This window comes from Rousettus aegyptiacus, unplaced genomic scaffold (assembly GCF_014176215.1).
Source record: "Rousettus aegyptiacus isolate mRouAeg1 unplaced genomic scaffold, mRouAeg1.p scaffold_m13_p_6, whole genome shotgun sequence".
NCBI classification, from domain to species: Eukaryota; Metazoa; Chordata; class Mammalia; order Chiroptera; family Pteropodidae; genus Rousettus; species Rousettus aegyptiacus.
The window spans coordinates 43,331,178-43,348,109 of NW_023416309.1; the positions used below are offsets into that span (position 1 = coordinate 43,331,178).

General features: G+C 35.5%; 1 protein-coding gene across 1 annotated transcript in view; it reads left to right on the forward strand.

Annotated features, from left to right (window-relative positions):
* LOC107510477 overlaps positions 1 to 16,932 on the forward strand; it is a 204,712-nt gene continuing 187,780 nt past the window's right edge. Inside the window, exons 1-2 of the mRNA XM_036223320.1 lie at positions 1 to 137; positions 13,693 to 13,829. Of these exons, the coding sequence (XP_036079213.1) occupies positions 1 to 137; positions 13,693 to 13,829 (274 nt within the window). The remainder of the gene's footprint in view (positions 138 to 13,692; positions 13,830 to 16,932) is intronic.

The following is a 16,932-nucleotide window of genomic DNA, read 5'->3' on the forward strand; positions in this document are numbered from 1 at the left end:
ATGACCACGACTTGTGTTTTTGCGATACTCATTTTACGAAGGTGGTCTGGAACGGGACCCACAATATCTCTTCTGTCTACCTGTTATGTATCTGCAAAGTCAGAAGAACAGGTGGTGGCAAAAAGGGGAGGAGGAATGTGAGAGAGAGTGAGGAAGAGAGGAAAGTATCATTAGGTGATAAGAAAAATAGCAACAACTTAAGTGAAAGTTACTGAAAGAATATCCAAGAGATGGTAGGAGCATATAAAACTAAATAATGGCTTCAAATTTCACAGAGAATCATAAACTTATCCTCAGCAATTGCAATTAAATGAGGTGTGTCCTGGGCAGCTGTCTTGGAAAAGTGAATAAGTAGATTTCTTCATTTAAAGAACCACCACCAACTCTAAAGGGTTGGTGTCTTAAGGATCTCAAATGAATTTAATGGAGGAATGTTATAAAGAACACTCATCAAATCACATGTGGCCCAGGATGGATTAGTCTGATCTGTTTTTATGCCTTATAATTACCTAACGGCTCTGTGCATCGCATGTTCTCCTTAATCATAAACGCCAGCAACAAGCAAACAAATCGATTTAATTTTTTTCTGCCTCTTCGTTATTTTTTAGGTTTAGTCCTTAGAGGACTCAGCTATTCCAGGTCCTTACCATCAAGCCTCCAAACTATGAGTTTGTTCATTTATGCTGTTTAGAATAAAAAAAGTAACAGCTCTATTTAGAGGCTGGGAAATTATGAAAATCTATGCAAATTCACAGAAGAATAGGAGAAAAAAGGGAAGAAAAGACAATTCCCACACAAAAAAAAGTCAGTTCATTTTTCTCGTCTTCCTGCTATACATATATCGTTGAAAGCTCTGAGTTTAAAGCCACAGTTAGTCAGCTTGCTCACTGCCTCTCTTTTCATCTCTTTAAGATAATCATGTAATTGGGAGAGAAATACATTGTAATGTTGACCTCTCTGACATTTTCTCAAATCATAGTTAAGTACTTTTTATATTTCGTCACATCCTTCTCTATAAAACATTATCAGGGGAACTTGTTAAAGTTTATAAATTCCTGGGTCCTTTCTTAGACCTGCAAAAGCAGAATCTTGCGGGAGTGTGGCCTGAGAATGTATATTTTTAAATTTCCTAGCAGATTCTGATGCACATAGATATGTGACCACTGCTGACATAATGCCACCGTTTGTTTAAACAATGTCCCGAACTTTTACTAATGGGATTGGGGTAATCAGAAGTAGCAATGTGTAGTGGAGAGGAAGGACTTCTATTTTTTTGTTGGTTATGGTTGCTGAGAGCTCTGGAAAGAGTTCTCCATTTTGGGGATCCTTGGTAAATAAGTTGATTGCAATTTGATGAAGAGCGACGAGCGGAATGTAGAAGTTGTTTCAACTTTAATAGGATACCTTAGTACATGTATGCTTTGATTGATTGGCAATCATACCTATACTTGTTCTTAAAACTTGCACTAAAGGCACACAAAGGGTGACCTGGGAAAATTTTCCAGCATCTCTAGTTATGCTATTTAAGGAAAAAGAGAAATGTAGGTTTTTCTGGGCAGGAAATTGAGCACCATTCAGCAGTACTGAAAATAAGAAATAATTATGACACAGGTAGTAAAGCATGATGGATGGTTTGGGGAAAGCCAGTTGGCATTTTTATTTACCCTCTCCGATAACAAAATAACAAGAGGGCACTCATTCGATTGGGGAAATCAAAAAGTAGCACATTTAAAACAAATGAAAGGGAACTTCGGTCTGTAATGAACTCGACTCTGTGGCTACAGATTGCCAAGAAAGATTACTGAAGCAATTAAACATTTGTGTGCGAATAATTATAGCATTTTCCAACCTAAATAGGTAGAAAAATAAATCCTGTACTTTTGGCTGAAATTGGCTTTTTTCTTTTTCTTTAAGAGGTATCTATTATCCCACTTGGAAAACCAAAACCAAAACCAAAACAAAACAAAACTGATCTTCAACTGGATACAAAAAAATGTGATTTCTCAAACAGGTGATGAAATGCTCTTAGTATGTGATTCACTAAGTCTGTGAGACGAATGGGGCTTTCTTGGGGTCCCCAACAGATAGACCACTCTCAAGTTTGGAGATTGGTTGAAGAGGACTCTTGGGACTCAGCATATTGTTGTACTCATGGCTAAGATTTATTGCAGCAGTCGACTAAGAAGGATATACAGCCACATCATAAGGGGAAAGGATACAAGTGGAATATGGAGGAATCCATGTGCAGGCTTCCTTATGCTTCTTCTTCCCATGAAAGGTCATAAGTACACATTCTTTTCCAGCAGTGAAAATATGACAACATGTATGATATTTCTGCCCAGGACAGTTTATTACAGAATAAACATCCAAGGTTTTTCTTACTGGGAGTGGTCACATAAGCACCATCTGCTTACCACATACCAAAATCCTAGACTCCCAGAACTAAAGCTAGTGTTCGTCATAACCCGTATTGTTTCCACAGACAGTCTGGCACAATGATTTATGCTTATCAGTTAACTTTTGACGGTGGATACTCTAAGAAGCAAGTTCTCAGATCCAGCCAAGAGCCAACATTACAGTCAAGAATTTCTAAGGACAGCATTCTCAGACTGCCTACATTAATTCTTTTCTTTACAGGGTAGGTGACAAAGGAAGCTGTGGTAAATTTGGAATTAAAAGGGGCTTTCAAATCTAAAATCAACCAGTGACAATCACTATAGATTTCTTGCCATGGCAAAATGAATCACTGAACAATTCATGAGTGCAAATTACTTTATTGTTTTAAGATGTGGATAAACAAATGGCCATCCATTTCAATAAAACTTTTTCTTTTCTTGCCCTTTATCAATTGCCTATTAACTTCACAAATCCCCCCACCCATAATGCATTTGTAATCTGAGTCCAGCGTTAATTACACTAAAAAATTGGAGCAATTTAGGAGCTCCAGAAACCTGGGGCTACTATCGTTTACTTATTTGTTCTTTCCTTATGTTAAAACTAATATGCCTTTCAGAAAGGTGACCTTTAAAAATGCCTGCTATACTACCATAAGCACAGACATACAAATGCTTCATGAATTTCCACTTTCTAAATGTATCTCAAATCTCCAGGTCTCAGTATTGAAGTACAGTATTGGCTTTGCTTAAGGCCGGAGGATGAATGCAGGTGGACAGATGTAATAATGCACTCACCTCTAAATATAATTTTCACAGTGGCTATGCACGTTGAGGAATAAAGGTTCACTAAATACTTAAAAAAAAAAAACAATTACCTCTCAATATAAACAATTACCTATAAACATAATTATATGTATCTGAGTAAAATATGGAGCACAATTAGTAGTACCTTAATAGCTTACATCATGTCTTAAACATAGCTATAGTTCACTGGAAACTGATTTATTTGAATGAATGCATAATTTTAATTTATTTTCCTGTTTTTCACACTTCTATTTCTAATTCAGGATGTGGATGCCTCAAGTCTGGACTATTCCAAAAGCCAGCTTTCTAATCTTAATACCACTAGGATCTACTCATGCAATATATATCATTGCCAAATGAAACTTCCTGAACATTCTGCTAATGTTACTCCTTGCTTCCAAATCTTTGATAGATTTCTTTCAGCTTGCAAACAAATATCTGAAACCACCACCATCACGCTCTGATTTGGTCCAATTTTAGCTCTCTAACTTATCAGTTGTATCACCTACGACAATCATGCTGGAATTGAAGATAAAATTTGTTCTACTGTGCCTCTAAGAAAGAGAGAAATAACTAGACTACTCTCCTCACATCTCTCCCTGTTAAAATCTTATACATCCTAGATGTTGACAGCTTTTCTGTTGTCTCCCACTCTGATGGTTAATTTTATGTCAGCTGGACAGGGCTAACAGATGCCCAGGCAGCTGTTGAAATGTGATTTCTGGGCATATCTGCGAGGGTGTGTCTGGAAGAGATTAGTATGTGATTCAGGAGGCTGAACGAAGAGATCTGCGCTTACCAGTGTGTGTGGGCCTCATCCAGTTAGTTTTCCAAGGGCCCAAAGTGAACAGAAAGGCAAAGGAAGGGCAAATTCTCTCTTTCTTTTTGAACTGGGTGCATCTTCTTGCCCTTGGATATTTGAATCTTCTGGTTCCTGGGCCTTTGAACTTTAGAACTTACACCAGCAGCACCCTGGTTCTCAGGGCTTCAGGCTTGGATGGAATTATACCATCAGCTTTCCTCATTCTCCAGTTTACAAGTGGCAAACTGTGAGACTTCTCAGCCTCTATAACCACATGAACCTATTCCTTTAATAAATCTCATATATATCTGTTATTGGTTCTGTTTCTCTGGAGATCGCTAATATACTCACCAATGTCTTAATGAAGGGAGGTATTTGTAGGATTCTAGGAAATTTTGCCAAGTGTTTGCTTTTCAGTTCTTAGGTAATCCATTCTAATATTCCCGCCTCCCTATGTTTTCTGACTCCTGCATACTTTGCCAGGGCTGTTACATTGTCTCCACCTTATCTACTGTATGAGCCATCTCCCCCATAGCACATTAGGATGGCTTTCAGGTCTTTGCTGTGACAATAAATCCTGAGTCACGGAAGAATACTCCTATGTAATACTCTCCCCTCTTCACCCTCATAATTCACTCCCATACTTGTTTCTCTGCTTTCTTCCTGTGTACATCATCCAGGTCCTTCAGTTATTTTGGGAAGCAAGCTATTTCTGCTCCACTAGAGATTATAATTTCCTGTTCAATTTATGTTGAAACCTGTTAATAACTATCCGAAAGCTTTGAGTTACAGTAGCGTAGAATAAGCATCATTTTGAAAATAAGGTGTGGTCTTTGCAAGCCCTCCAGGCAAAGTAAAACTTCGTTTTTCTCTGCAAGGAGATAATGGCTGTTTCTTCTAGTTCCCCGTGTTCAGAGCACTCTGGGCTTCAAGATTTTCAGGCTTGTTCTTCCAATATCCTCAATTCAGATCTCTGGTTCTATACCCGCCTGTAAGAGCTCCAACTTTAACATAAGAGGTCTGTTAAGAGTATATGTTTAGTCTCCTGTGCAGCACTACCCCCTTTCCAGTGAAATCTTGGATTTCAACTTAATCTGCCCTCTTGCTGTAGGAGATAAGGATCTCTTTAAACACCACTGTGGATTCCTTCTTGCTTTTATAGCTTGTTATTATTATTTTTTTAAGACTTCCAAAGCAATTGCTTTGGAATAAAGGCAGTGCTCTCTACAATCCTTATAATTATTGGTGTCCTCACAGAGTTTACATACCTGAATTACTATACAGCTAATACTTCACCTTCCACTGGTATATCATCCCAATGCATCACAGGTGAGAGTCTTACTAGCTTGTTACTATAGCAAACCAGGAGTTGTTATACTCATAATTGGTGTCTTTGTTATTTGAACTGTGAGTGACCTCTTTCCGGAATCTCAAGATTAAAAAGAATTTGCAAGATTTCAAAAAATACAGGAGCTATTTTACATAATCTTGAATCATTGAATATTTTCTGCAAACATCAGTATTCCCCTTTCTTTGCACAGTAGATGCTCCATAAAAAAATATGTATTAAATCAGCATGGTCTAAGACTTTCTTTTTTGCTATCCACTTTCAATTTTTTGGAGAAAAGCAAACTCAATGATCTTAAATAAAACATAATTTGCAAAATAAATTTGAATAAAGTACACATGCATCCCCATTTCAGAGAATATAAATCTAACTCCCCTCCCCCAGTCAGTTTTAAATTAAATCTATCTTCTATAGCTGTCTATTTTAGAATTAAATAAGATTTTTTTTGAAACAAACCAAAAATAGATATATTTGTACAGAAACAATTATCTTCTTCCTCCATTATTCTACTCTTGAACTCTACCATACAGGAAGTATTGAAAGTCTTGTTTCTTCCCTTCTCAATGATTTATTCCTGCCCAAGAGAGGAAGAATGATTTGAGTGGTAGCTAAGATAGGGAGAAGGGATCTGAGCAATGGCAGTACTACTCTTCACCTCTCTCTTCAGGATTGGACTGCTTGTAACATTAATCGTAATCTTCCCCAGGGTTAGCAGTCACCTCTGAGGTTGTGAGATTGGTGCTAGTGGGCAGAGGTTGACCTGGATGGGGAGTGAAGTTTTCCACCTTCTTACCTGTGACTGAGTGGGTGAATATCATCACTTCTGTAAAATCAGCAAGCTCTTACATTGAGCTGGTTCCAATATTAAGACTAGAGTGTGTTAAAACAAATTGAGATTCTGCATTTGAGTCACTGAATTGTATTTATAAAATATATATAGAAGAGGAAAGTGCCTTTAACTGTGCTTACAATTTTAAGAGACTAGGTAGTCTTATGACCCATGACTGGGTCATAGAGTAGACACATTTATTTGTAAAAGAAACTGCCAGATTTTTTTTTTTAAAAGCAAAGTATATTATTTTAATATAGGAGTTTTAGTTGTTCCATATCCTGGCTAGTGTTTGGCATCAATTGCCATTTTAATTTTAGCCATTCTAGGAAACATGAAGTATTATCTCATCGGCTTCAATTAGCATTTTTCTGGTGGCTAGTGAAATTGAACATATATTCAAGTTAATTAAAGTGAGAAAATGAGGTTATAAAGATTTAATATTTACAAACATTTTGGTTAATAAAGTCAACTTTTTATGATAAGCACAGATTGATAAATGAATATACGGTTTTCTTCATAAACATTTTAAGAGACAATTTTTATATTAATTTTTAATTTTAAGTTTATAAATCAGTGGCATGGTTCCAGGTGTTTTTCTCTGGTCAAACAAACCAAGATCTTTGTTTACTCAACAGTCAGAGAAAAACAATATAACTTATGGTTACAAGATGTAAACTAAATATAAACTTTTCTGAAATTCTATGAAAATATATATACCAACTTTTCCCTTATTGATCTAACGAGATATAAAGGCAACTTGGGGTTACTTTTCTAAGTACCTATGTTAACAGTCTCCCATTCTTTCATGATTACAATAAAAGCTTATAAAACAAGGACAAAATCACTGATTTCAGTTATATTATTGTATTCAGGGCAGACTTTTATAATATGGAGCTTATATATTTCTGTTTTTATAGATTCGTAGCTTGATTTTACTTGCAACTTGAAATGGCATTTTCCAATCCAGGATTTCTAGCGATAGAGACTATTTCTTAAATAGTAAAATTTCTTAAGAAATAGAGATATAGTTGGAAACTCAGATCTCCATTAATATATTCCTCATAATAATGACCAAGTCCTCTTTCATTAGAAAATTATGTGATCATAAGTAATTCTGGCTATTGAGATAACGTAGTTGTGTAGGGCTTTGAGAGTATTTCAGTCATTTGCGATATTTTTAAAGTTGTGAATTTATCTTTTCCATATTCTCTTTTTTTATTCTTCCCCATTATCCCTTTTCAAGAGAGAACGAGGTCCTGATTCATAATGATGATTCATAGAGGTTATGTTTTTTCCTGAGGATTGAAAAAGCTAGTAGGACAGAAATGAAATGTTGCTGATAGGTACACCTCTAGATATCATAGCTTTTAGAGGGCACATTTTGAAGTTATAAATTTAAGCTTATAAAATAAAAAATTAGACTTCTTGCAATTCTTGTACCTTCTTTAAAGTTTTAAACTGAAGTTTTTCCTTTCACAAGTTGTCACAAAGGCATCAATGAATTTGTTGGTGAATTCAAGGAGGCTAAGACCTGTTTAGGCTGGCCATTCCTAAATGTAGTTTTCTTTATTCAGGCATAATGTGCATCTAATAAAAAGCACAGATCTTAAATGTACAATTTGACAAACTTATCTATCCTTATTACCAGCACCCAAATGAAAATACAGTAAATTCTCATCAAACTAAAAAGTTCCCTTATGCCATTTTCCAGTAGACCTTATCTCTATCACTTCCATGACAACCAACCACTGTTCTGATTTCTATCATAATTGATCACTTTGCCTGTTCTTAAACTTCATCTCGATGAAATGTTAACTTGTGTGCTTTTTTTTGTGTGTAGCTTCTTTTGTGCTACACTGGTTTTATAGATTTGTGTATATTGTTGCAAAACCATTAGTTTATTCACTTTTATTGCTGAACTGTAATCAATTATGTGAGTACATCACAATTTGTTTATCCTTTGTCCCATTGATGAGCATTTGAGCTGTTTGCCATTTTTGGTTATTTTCAAAACAAGATTTTTTTAAACATACTTGTGCACGTCTTTTTGTGGACATGTCTAGGAGTCATATGATTGGGTTGTAGAAAAGGCACATTTATTTGTAAAAGAAACTGCCATATTTTTTTTAACTGAAGTATCAATATTATTTTAATATGAAGTATTAGTTGCTCCATATCCTTGCTAGTGTTTGGCATTGATTGTCATTTTAATTTTAACCATTCTAGGAAACATAGTATTACCTCATTAGCTTCAATTAGCATTTCCTTGGTGGCTAGCGATGTTGAACATCCTTATTTATGTGTTTATCATCCATTTGTATATCTGCTTTTTTTATGTTTGCTCAAATATTTTTCCCATTTTAAAAAACTGGGCTATTTGTACTCTTATTATTGAGTAGTAATAGTCTATTTTACATACACATGCTTTATCAGATATGTACACTATGAATATTTTTTTTCCCAGCCATGGCTTGCCTTTTCATTTTCTTAATGGTCTCTTTTGATGAATATAAGCTAATAAGAAAAGAGAAGTCTAAATACAATTTATCATTTGCTGTACTTTTCTGTTGTTAGAAATTTTGAATAGGATATGTTTTCAAAATATATTAACATTAAATGTACTAAATATGTGTTCAATAAGTTAATTGCCTTCTTGATGATCTTTTCAAGTGTCATAAAAGACTCCTTAGTAGCTACCATATTTATATTGAGAATGAGTGTGGACGAGACATAGAAAACACACATATGCAGCCATTATGGGTTTCTGGGTGTCTCCAAATTGAGAAACTGGAATGGTTGTGTTACTTGCAATGAAGTGAAGCTTGGTAGGTAAGTTTGGATTGAAAGGGGCTGTCTAGGTTGTAGAGTCTACGGCCAAAGTGTGATAAAGTAGTGGCCTTTTCCAAGGCTACAGCCAGGAATCTCATGCTCTGTGCCTGATAACGTTGGGTTTTTGCTTTTAACATTGTGGCTGAGAAAGACAAGCAGAGTTGAAGCTATGAATCGTCAGCATCAGAGCCCGTGACTGGCATTGACCCCTTCCAAGGCCTTGGGAAGGGTACTGGCCACATATTGACATGATTTTACACTTCTTTTATAAACTTTGCAAAAATAAGATATTTGAACCATAATAGTTTAAAATGACTGTCTTTCTTGACCCTGATTTCTCTCTCTCACATGCCCCTTCTCCTTTCATTGGTTGATTTTGAGTGTTCATGAGCCTTTTAGAGGTCTAGTTAATCTGGGAAAGTTGAAATAAAGATACATTTAGTTTCGGATTAGTAGGATACATCTATGAGGTTTGCAATCACCTGTGTTTAATTATATATTTGCTGGTCATCCTAGTGTAGGGATACTTTCTGGGAATAATCCTACTGTTTATTATACCAAGACCTCAGGTGTGACTTGGTAGTGCTTGGGTAGAGGGTTATATAATGGTGTTTTTTGATGTCGAGCCTTAGAAATATACACATAGTGGAGGATAAACAAAGTTTGAAATGTACAGATCATAAACTAGTCTGTGGAACATTCGTCTTTAGACATGTTAAATTGTAAGTGATGGATTCCCCTTTTATTGACAACCATAAATTTATACTTAGGAAACATATACTCAACAAAGTAGACCATATATAGTTATAAGCACATCTCATTACTTTGTATTAAAATCACATGACAGTCAAAATTTTATGCCTGTAAAGCACAAAACTTCATCAATACTATAAAAGCTAACTAAATATGTTTGTTTGTATTCACAAGTTACATGCATCCCAACATATGAGATCTTGGCTAAATATATCTGAAATATCTTGTTCTGAGAGATTTCTGGTGATTTAGGTAAAAAGTGCACACCACATCACTAACAATGAAAGGAAAATGTCTGAAAAAACAAAGGTGCTATTACAGAATTTCCACATATATCCATATATGTTAAGGTATGTAGCATAAGGATTATTTGATTATACAGTTATGTGACTCAATGCCATGTAATAACAATTTTAATTCCATTTGCAAGGCTTTTATGTGCACCTCATTTTCTGATTAAAATTTTTTCCAGAATAATTTAGTGAATAAATAGATTCTTGACTATTTGTTACTACAGTTAACATAATGGAGTGGATCCAAGAAATGCATCGAAAAGGTTTACATTTTTTCCTCACTGGAAACAAATGACTGACATAGATGAAGATAATATAAACTTTATAATACATCCTGACAACAAGAATGTCATTGACACACTGGCTAGAATATGGACATTTTTTTTTCCTCAATGAAAACAATAATTTGTATTACCCTTTTTAGTTTTAAAATGTTTTTCAAGTATAGTTGACAATCAATATTATATTAGTTTTAGTTGTACAGCATAGTGGTTAGACTTTTATATAATTTGCAAAGTGATCCCCAATAAGTTTAGTACTCACCTGACATACATAGTTATTACATTATTGACTATATTCCCTATGCAGTACTTTACATCTTTATGTCTATTTTGTAACTGCCAGTTTGTACTTAATCCCTTCACCTTTTTCGCCCAGGCCTCCAACCCCACTCCCACCTGGCTACTGTCAGGTTGTTCACTATATCTATGAGCTTGTTTCTGTTTTATTTGTTCATTTATTTTGTTTTTTAGATTCCACATATAAGTGTAATCATATGGTATATGTATTTCTCTGTCTGACATATTTCATATAGTTTAATACCCTCTACATTCATCCATGTTTGTCACAAATGGTAAATTTTCATTTTTTATCGCTGAGTAATATTCCAGTGTGTGTGTGTGTGTGTGTGTGTGTGTGTGTGTATGTGTGTATCTCACATCTTCTTTATCCAATCATCTACCAATGGACTCTTGGGGTCTTGAATTTTTATACACTTGGCCACTCCTTCTCTTTTAATTGGAGCATTTAATAGATTTACATTTAAAGTAATTGTTAATTGTTACTTTAAATTACATTTAAAGTAAGTAAAAGTAAACTAAGTGCTTTTTCTCTTGCTGCTTTTAAGATTGTCTCTTCGTCTTTACTTTTGGCATTTTAATTATGATGTGTCTTGGTATGGGCCTCTTTGGATTCATCTTGTTGGGGTCTCTGCACTTTCTGGGCTTGTATCTCTGTTTCCTTTGCCAGGATAGGGATATACTCCAGTATTATTTCTACGAATAGATTTTTGTTTCTTACACTCTCTCTTCTCCTTTTGGTACTGCAATGATGCAAATGTTGTTTTGCTCCATGTTATCCCAGAGGTCCCTTAAACTATCCTCGGGTTGTATTTTTTTTTAATACATTTTTAATTTTGCTATTTCTATTTGGTGTTTTCTGTTACTCTGTCTTCCAAATCACTAATTTGATCCTCTGCTTTATATAATTCGATATTGATTCCATCTAAAGTATTCTTCATTTCAGTTATTGTAGTCTTCATTTCTGACTGGTTCTTTTTTTATTGTTTCTATGTCTTTTTTTATGTTTACCGTCCCTTGTTGAAGTTCTCACTGAGTCCATCCACAATTTCCCTAAGGTCATTGAGAATTCTGATAACCAGTGTTTTAAACTTTGTATCTGGTAGATTTTGTTTAATTTTTTTTCCCTGAAGTTTGTCCTGTTCTTTTATTTGGGACATATCTTTTTGTCTCCTCATTTTGACTGGCTGCCTCCCTGTGTTTGTTTCTACAAGTTAGATAGATTGGCTAGGTATCCCAGTATGTCAGGCTGGCCTTATGTGGTAGGCGTCCTATGAGGTCCAATGGCACAGTCTCCTTGGTCACCTGAGACGGGTGCTCTGGGGGTATCTCTTATGTTGGTTGTATATGCTCTCCTGTTGTAGTTGAGCCTTGTTTGCTTGTTGGCATGTCAGTGGATAAAAATAGTTCTCAGGCTGACTGTGCGTAGGGTCTGGACTTGACCACAGCTGATGAAATGTTATGAAGGGGCTGACCCCACAGAGTGGTGGTCACTATATGGGGCTCTGGTGCCTACCGAATCCACCATTTGGGTGTATTATTTGTGGAGCTAATTGGGTGGTATTCTGGTTTGATCTGAAGCAGATCACCACGTTCATTGGTTCTGAGGCTCCTTGGAAGGGGCTTCAGTGCAGGCCCTGGTCAGCCACTGCCTATGCCTAACCAGGGACCACCTTGTAGAAGCTACAAGGTGATCTGTGGTTGGTAGCTGCCTGTGCTGGGCTAAACCAAGGCTGGCTGGCACTAGTGCTGAGTTGGGGGCCACTAAGCAAGTGGTACAGGGCATAACGAGGCTAACTGCTGCTTTTTGGGTTTGTGGGCTATTCATAAATTTTGGGGGAAGTCCACACTGAGGGCCAAGGCCAGCCACTTGCGAGTATCAACCACTTAAAGAGGTTTCGGTCTGTGGGCAAGTTGAGTAGGGCAGATTCTCAGGGAATCACCAGGGTAGGGTGTGTTCGATGGAGACTCAGATTTGGTGCTTGCCTGTGCCTGCAGGAGGGGTTGAGGAAGGGCTCATAAAAGGAACGAAATGACAGAGACTGCTGCTCCTCCAGCCCTCTTCCAGAAGCCAAACAGTTAAGTACTTCCCCATGTATCTCTGATACTTTCCTACCTGCGTTCCAGCCCTGGAGCTCAGAGCGTGTGTCCATCAACGAGTCAGTCCATGTGCAGGCTCTTTAAGAGTGTGCCTGGGTTTCCAGCAGCCTTTAAACTCACCCACATGGAATCCCCACTGCTTTTCACAGCCAGATGTCATGGAAATTCCACTTCCAAGCAGTGATGGTCCAGGCTGGGGAGCCTAGTGTGGGGCGTGGAGCCCTCGCTCTTCAAGGGGACTTCCACAACTGAGAGATCCCTCTCAGTTTTTAACTGACACAAATGGGTGTGGAAGCAGCCTGTTCCATGTCTCTGCCTCTCTTATCAGTCTTAACATGGCTTCTTCTTTATGTTCATAGCTATAAGAGTTCTGTTAATCTAGTCTTCAGGTGATTCTCTAGGGTGGTTGTTCTATAATTTAAATTTTATGTGGCCATGAGAAGAGGTAAACAAAGCATTTATCTATTTTGCCATCTGGACTGGAAGCTAAAGTATGGTCATTTTTTAAAGATTATTTTATTTTAGTCACTCCTAAGAACATTTGAAGTGACTTAAAGTATTACAGGTCACATATGAAAGATCCTTGAACGTAATTATAAAAATGAGCATGAGTTTTGAAACTGAAAACACCTTTTTCAATCTATCAGTAATGGCAGAAAGAATGTTTTGATCAACCATGATAAAAACTAAATTATATTTCTATTATTCCTAAAGAAATCATATTATAATGCAATGACTATATGAGAATGGTAATCAAAGCAAATGAAGCCAAAGTAGAGTAAAATTACTATACATGTATCAGACAGTTAATTAACGAAAATGTTAATGGATTCTAAGAATAATCCTAGTTAAATATTAACTTTAAGAAATTTGGTTGATGTTATTCTGATTTTTTTTTTTTTTCTGAGCAATCACATTTTATCACATATGGTTGAAATTTTGTATTCTTCTTTTTAGGATATGCCAGTATTACCCTTCAGCAGACATCCTGGGGAAATTCTCACAACAAAGAGAGGCAGAGCGCCAGTCATACGAGCTGAATGTCTGGCAGCATCTTATCAAACTGCTCATGGACACACTCAATCCTGGATCAGGTACAAAGCTTCTATCAAACACTCCATTCCATGAGCTTATGCCTCGTATGTCATCTCACTTTTTATAATTTCTATACTTTCATTTCCATTGTAATTGTAGGCTTTTCCTATAATCTCTTTCAATATTCTCACTGCGTTTACACTTATCAGACACGATGGTGTTAATAAGATTCATTTTTTAAAAAGGACCTAATACTAAGAATAAGCTCAGCAAATACCTAATAGATTAACAATGAATTGGCTGAGAAGAGAATCACTGTATGATATCCAAAGCCACCCATTAGTCCCAGGCAAAGAAAACTCCTTTGAAGCAAAACTTTGACTACTTTTTAATAAATATTATAAAGTTATTACTTTTAAGATAAGATGCTTCTCTATTCAGAGTACATAAAATTGAAGTATCTATACATAAAATGCACTCAGTAAACAGATGTAAATAACCAATGCAGTATCCGTTTTCGGTTATGTGAGCCTCCTTTGACCTCCATTATTGCTATATTAATTTTTTTTCCTGTAATAAATACATTCCAGAGGACAGCTAGAAGGATATCAAGAAAATTGCTTTGGATAAATGAGGATCAATATAATTAGATGTAACAGAGGCACCATTGGCTCATACAACATAATATAAACCATACATGGACACGTGACCTTTTCTTATTTCTCTTTCTGCTACTCCTCTGCCAAAAGAAAGATTTTGAGATCCCACCAGCAGATGTTCTTTTCTTAGAGTTAGCAGTTTTTTTTTTTTTCAAAAATATTGTTCAGAGTTAAACAGTAAGTTAACTTTCATTGTTTTAGAACACCGTGTAAACAAATCTAGTTACAGCTCTTCTCACAGCTCCTGAGATTGATGGCCTGGTTCAAGTAGCAGATAGTTGTGGGAGGGTGCAGAGTAGGAAGAAGCAAGGTGTCATTTTGAAGTCTGGGTCATGAGGGGACTCAGAGTTGAGAGTAATGAGTGTTCAGGGAAAAGAAGACAGGAAATGTCTAAAAGTGATAAAAAAGGAATTAAGAGAGAATCAAAGCCAAACTTCACTTATTTTTTTCCCTCCAATATTGCAAAAGTACTCTTCTTGGAATATACTTTTTCAAACTTTTTTTTTTGGTTACTTCATTACATTACCCAAGTCTCATCTGAAATGTCATCTGCTCAGAGAATCCTTCCATGCCACCCTTAATTAAAGTTATTTTTTTCTAGGTAACTTCCGTGTTGTTTAAACTATGTTTTACTTAGAAATCTTCTCCATCTATAATCATCTTTTTAAAATGTATTGATTGTCTGTTTCTCCCTCTAAAATGTAAACTATAAGAATACCAGTCTTGATAAAAAAAAATTATGGTTCATATATACAATGGAATATTACTCAGCCATTAAAAAAAAATGAAATCCTACCATTTGCAATGACATGGATGGACCTAGAGGATATTATGCTGAGTGAAATAAGTTAGAGAAAGATAAAGACCATATGTTTTCACTTATATGTGGTATCTAAGGAACAAAAAGAACAAACTGATCAAAAAAAGACTCACAAATATAGTGGACAATTTGGTGATGGACAGAGGGGAGGGAGATTAGGAAGCTGGGAGAATGGGGTGAAGGGTTAAAGAAGTACAAATTAGTAGTCGATAGTTGGACACAGGGTAAATGGCAGAGGGAATGCAGTTAGCATTAATATTTAAACTAATTTAAATAAATAAATTTATAAAAAATAAGAATACCAGTCTTTTTTTTCTACTACTGTTATTATACTAAATCTTAGAATAGTTTTTAGAACTTAATAGACTGGTTGGAACTATTTTAAGTTCTCATAAATTCTTAAAGTCTAGCAACTTGTTTCAGGAACGTGGATTTGCTAAAGTGAAGACTCCAGATGTGTTAAATACTACATTTCAAAAACATTTTCATTTATACTAGACAAAGGCTAAAGATTGCTCAGTGTATATAAAATCTTTATTTTACCTATATAACATTCTTTATTTCTTTAACATACATACAAATTTAATCACTGCCTTAATTTTAAGCCAACGTGTTTATTCTATGAACTGATTTAGTCTTCTGTACGAATATATCTGGTCATTAACATGTTAAAGAATTTAGTTGTATGATTCAGTTGTATGACTTACCACTTGATAATTCCTTCAAAAAAGTCACAAAATGTTGCAACACATTTTCTATTTCTTGTGGTTATATTCATACTGATAAAGAAGGCAGAGTCAAACAGAGAAGTAGTGAAAGACACCCAAAGGAGATAGAAGATCAAAAGTAAAAAGCATGGAATTGAAAACTTGGGGAAAGAAGTCAGCAAGGGAACATTCCCAAACTCATTTTACAAGGCTAGCATTAGCTAGATAAGGCCACTACAAGAAGACTACAAGCCAATATCCCTGATAAATACAGAAGAATAAATTCTCAACAAAATACTACTAAATGAGATTCAACAGAACATTGAAAGGATGGTATAGCATGATCGAGTCAAATTTATCCGTGGGATGCGAGGGTATTTCGACATACACAAATTGATAAATATGATGCACCACAATAACAAAAAGAAGGGGAAAAAATCATGTGATTATCTCAATAGATGTATACAAAGCATTTGACAAATGCAATATTCTTTCATGATAAAAACTCTCAACAATTGTATGTAGAAGTAATATACCTCAACATAATAAAAGCCGTATATGACAACCTCACAGCAAACATCATGAATAAGTAGGATTACATTAAATTAAAAAGTTTTACACAGCAAAATAAATAGATCAACAAAATGAAAAGGCAATCTGTGGAAAGGAGGACAATATTTGCAAACCACGTATCTGATAAGAGGTTAATTTCTAAAACATATGAAGAACTCATTTAATTAAAAAAAAAACAAATAATCTAATTAAAAATGGGCAGAGACACTGAGTAGACATTTTTACAAAGAACACATGTAAAGTGTCAATGAGTACATGAAAAGATGCTTAACTTCACTAATCAGGGAAATGCGAATCAAAACCATAACGAGGTATCACTTCACCTCTCTTAGAAGGATTGTCATCAAAAAGATGGCACATGTACTAAGGATGTCATTGGTAGGAGTGTCAATTGGTACAGCCG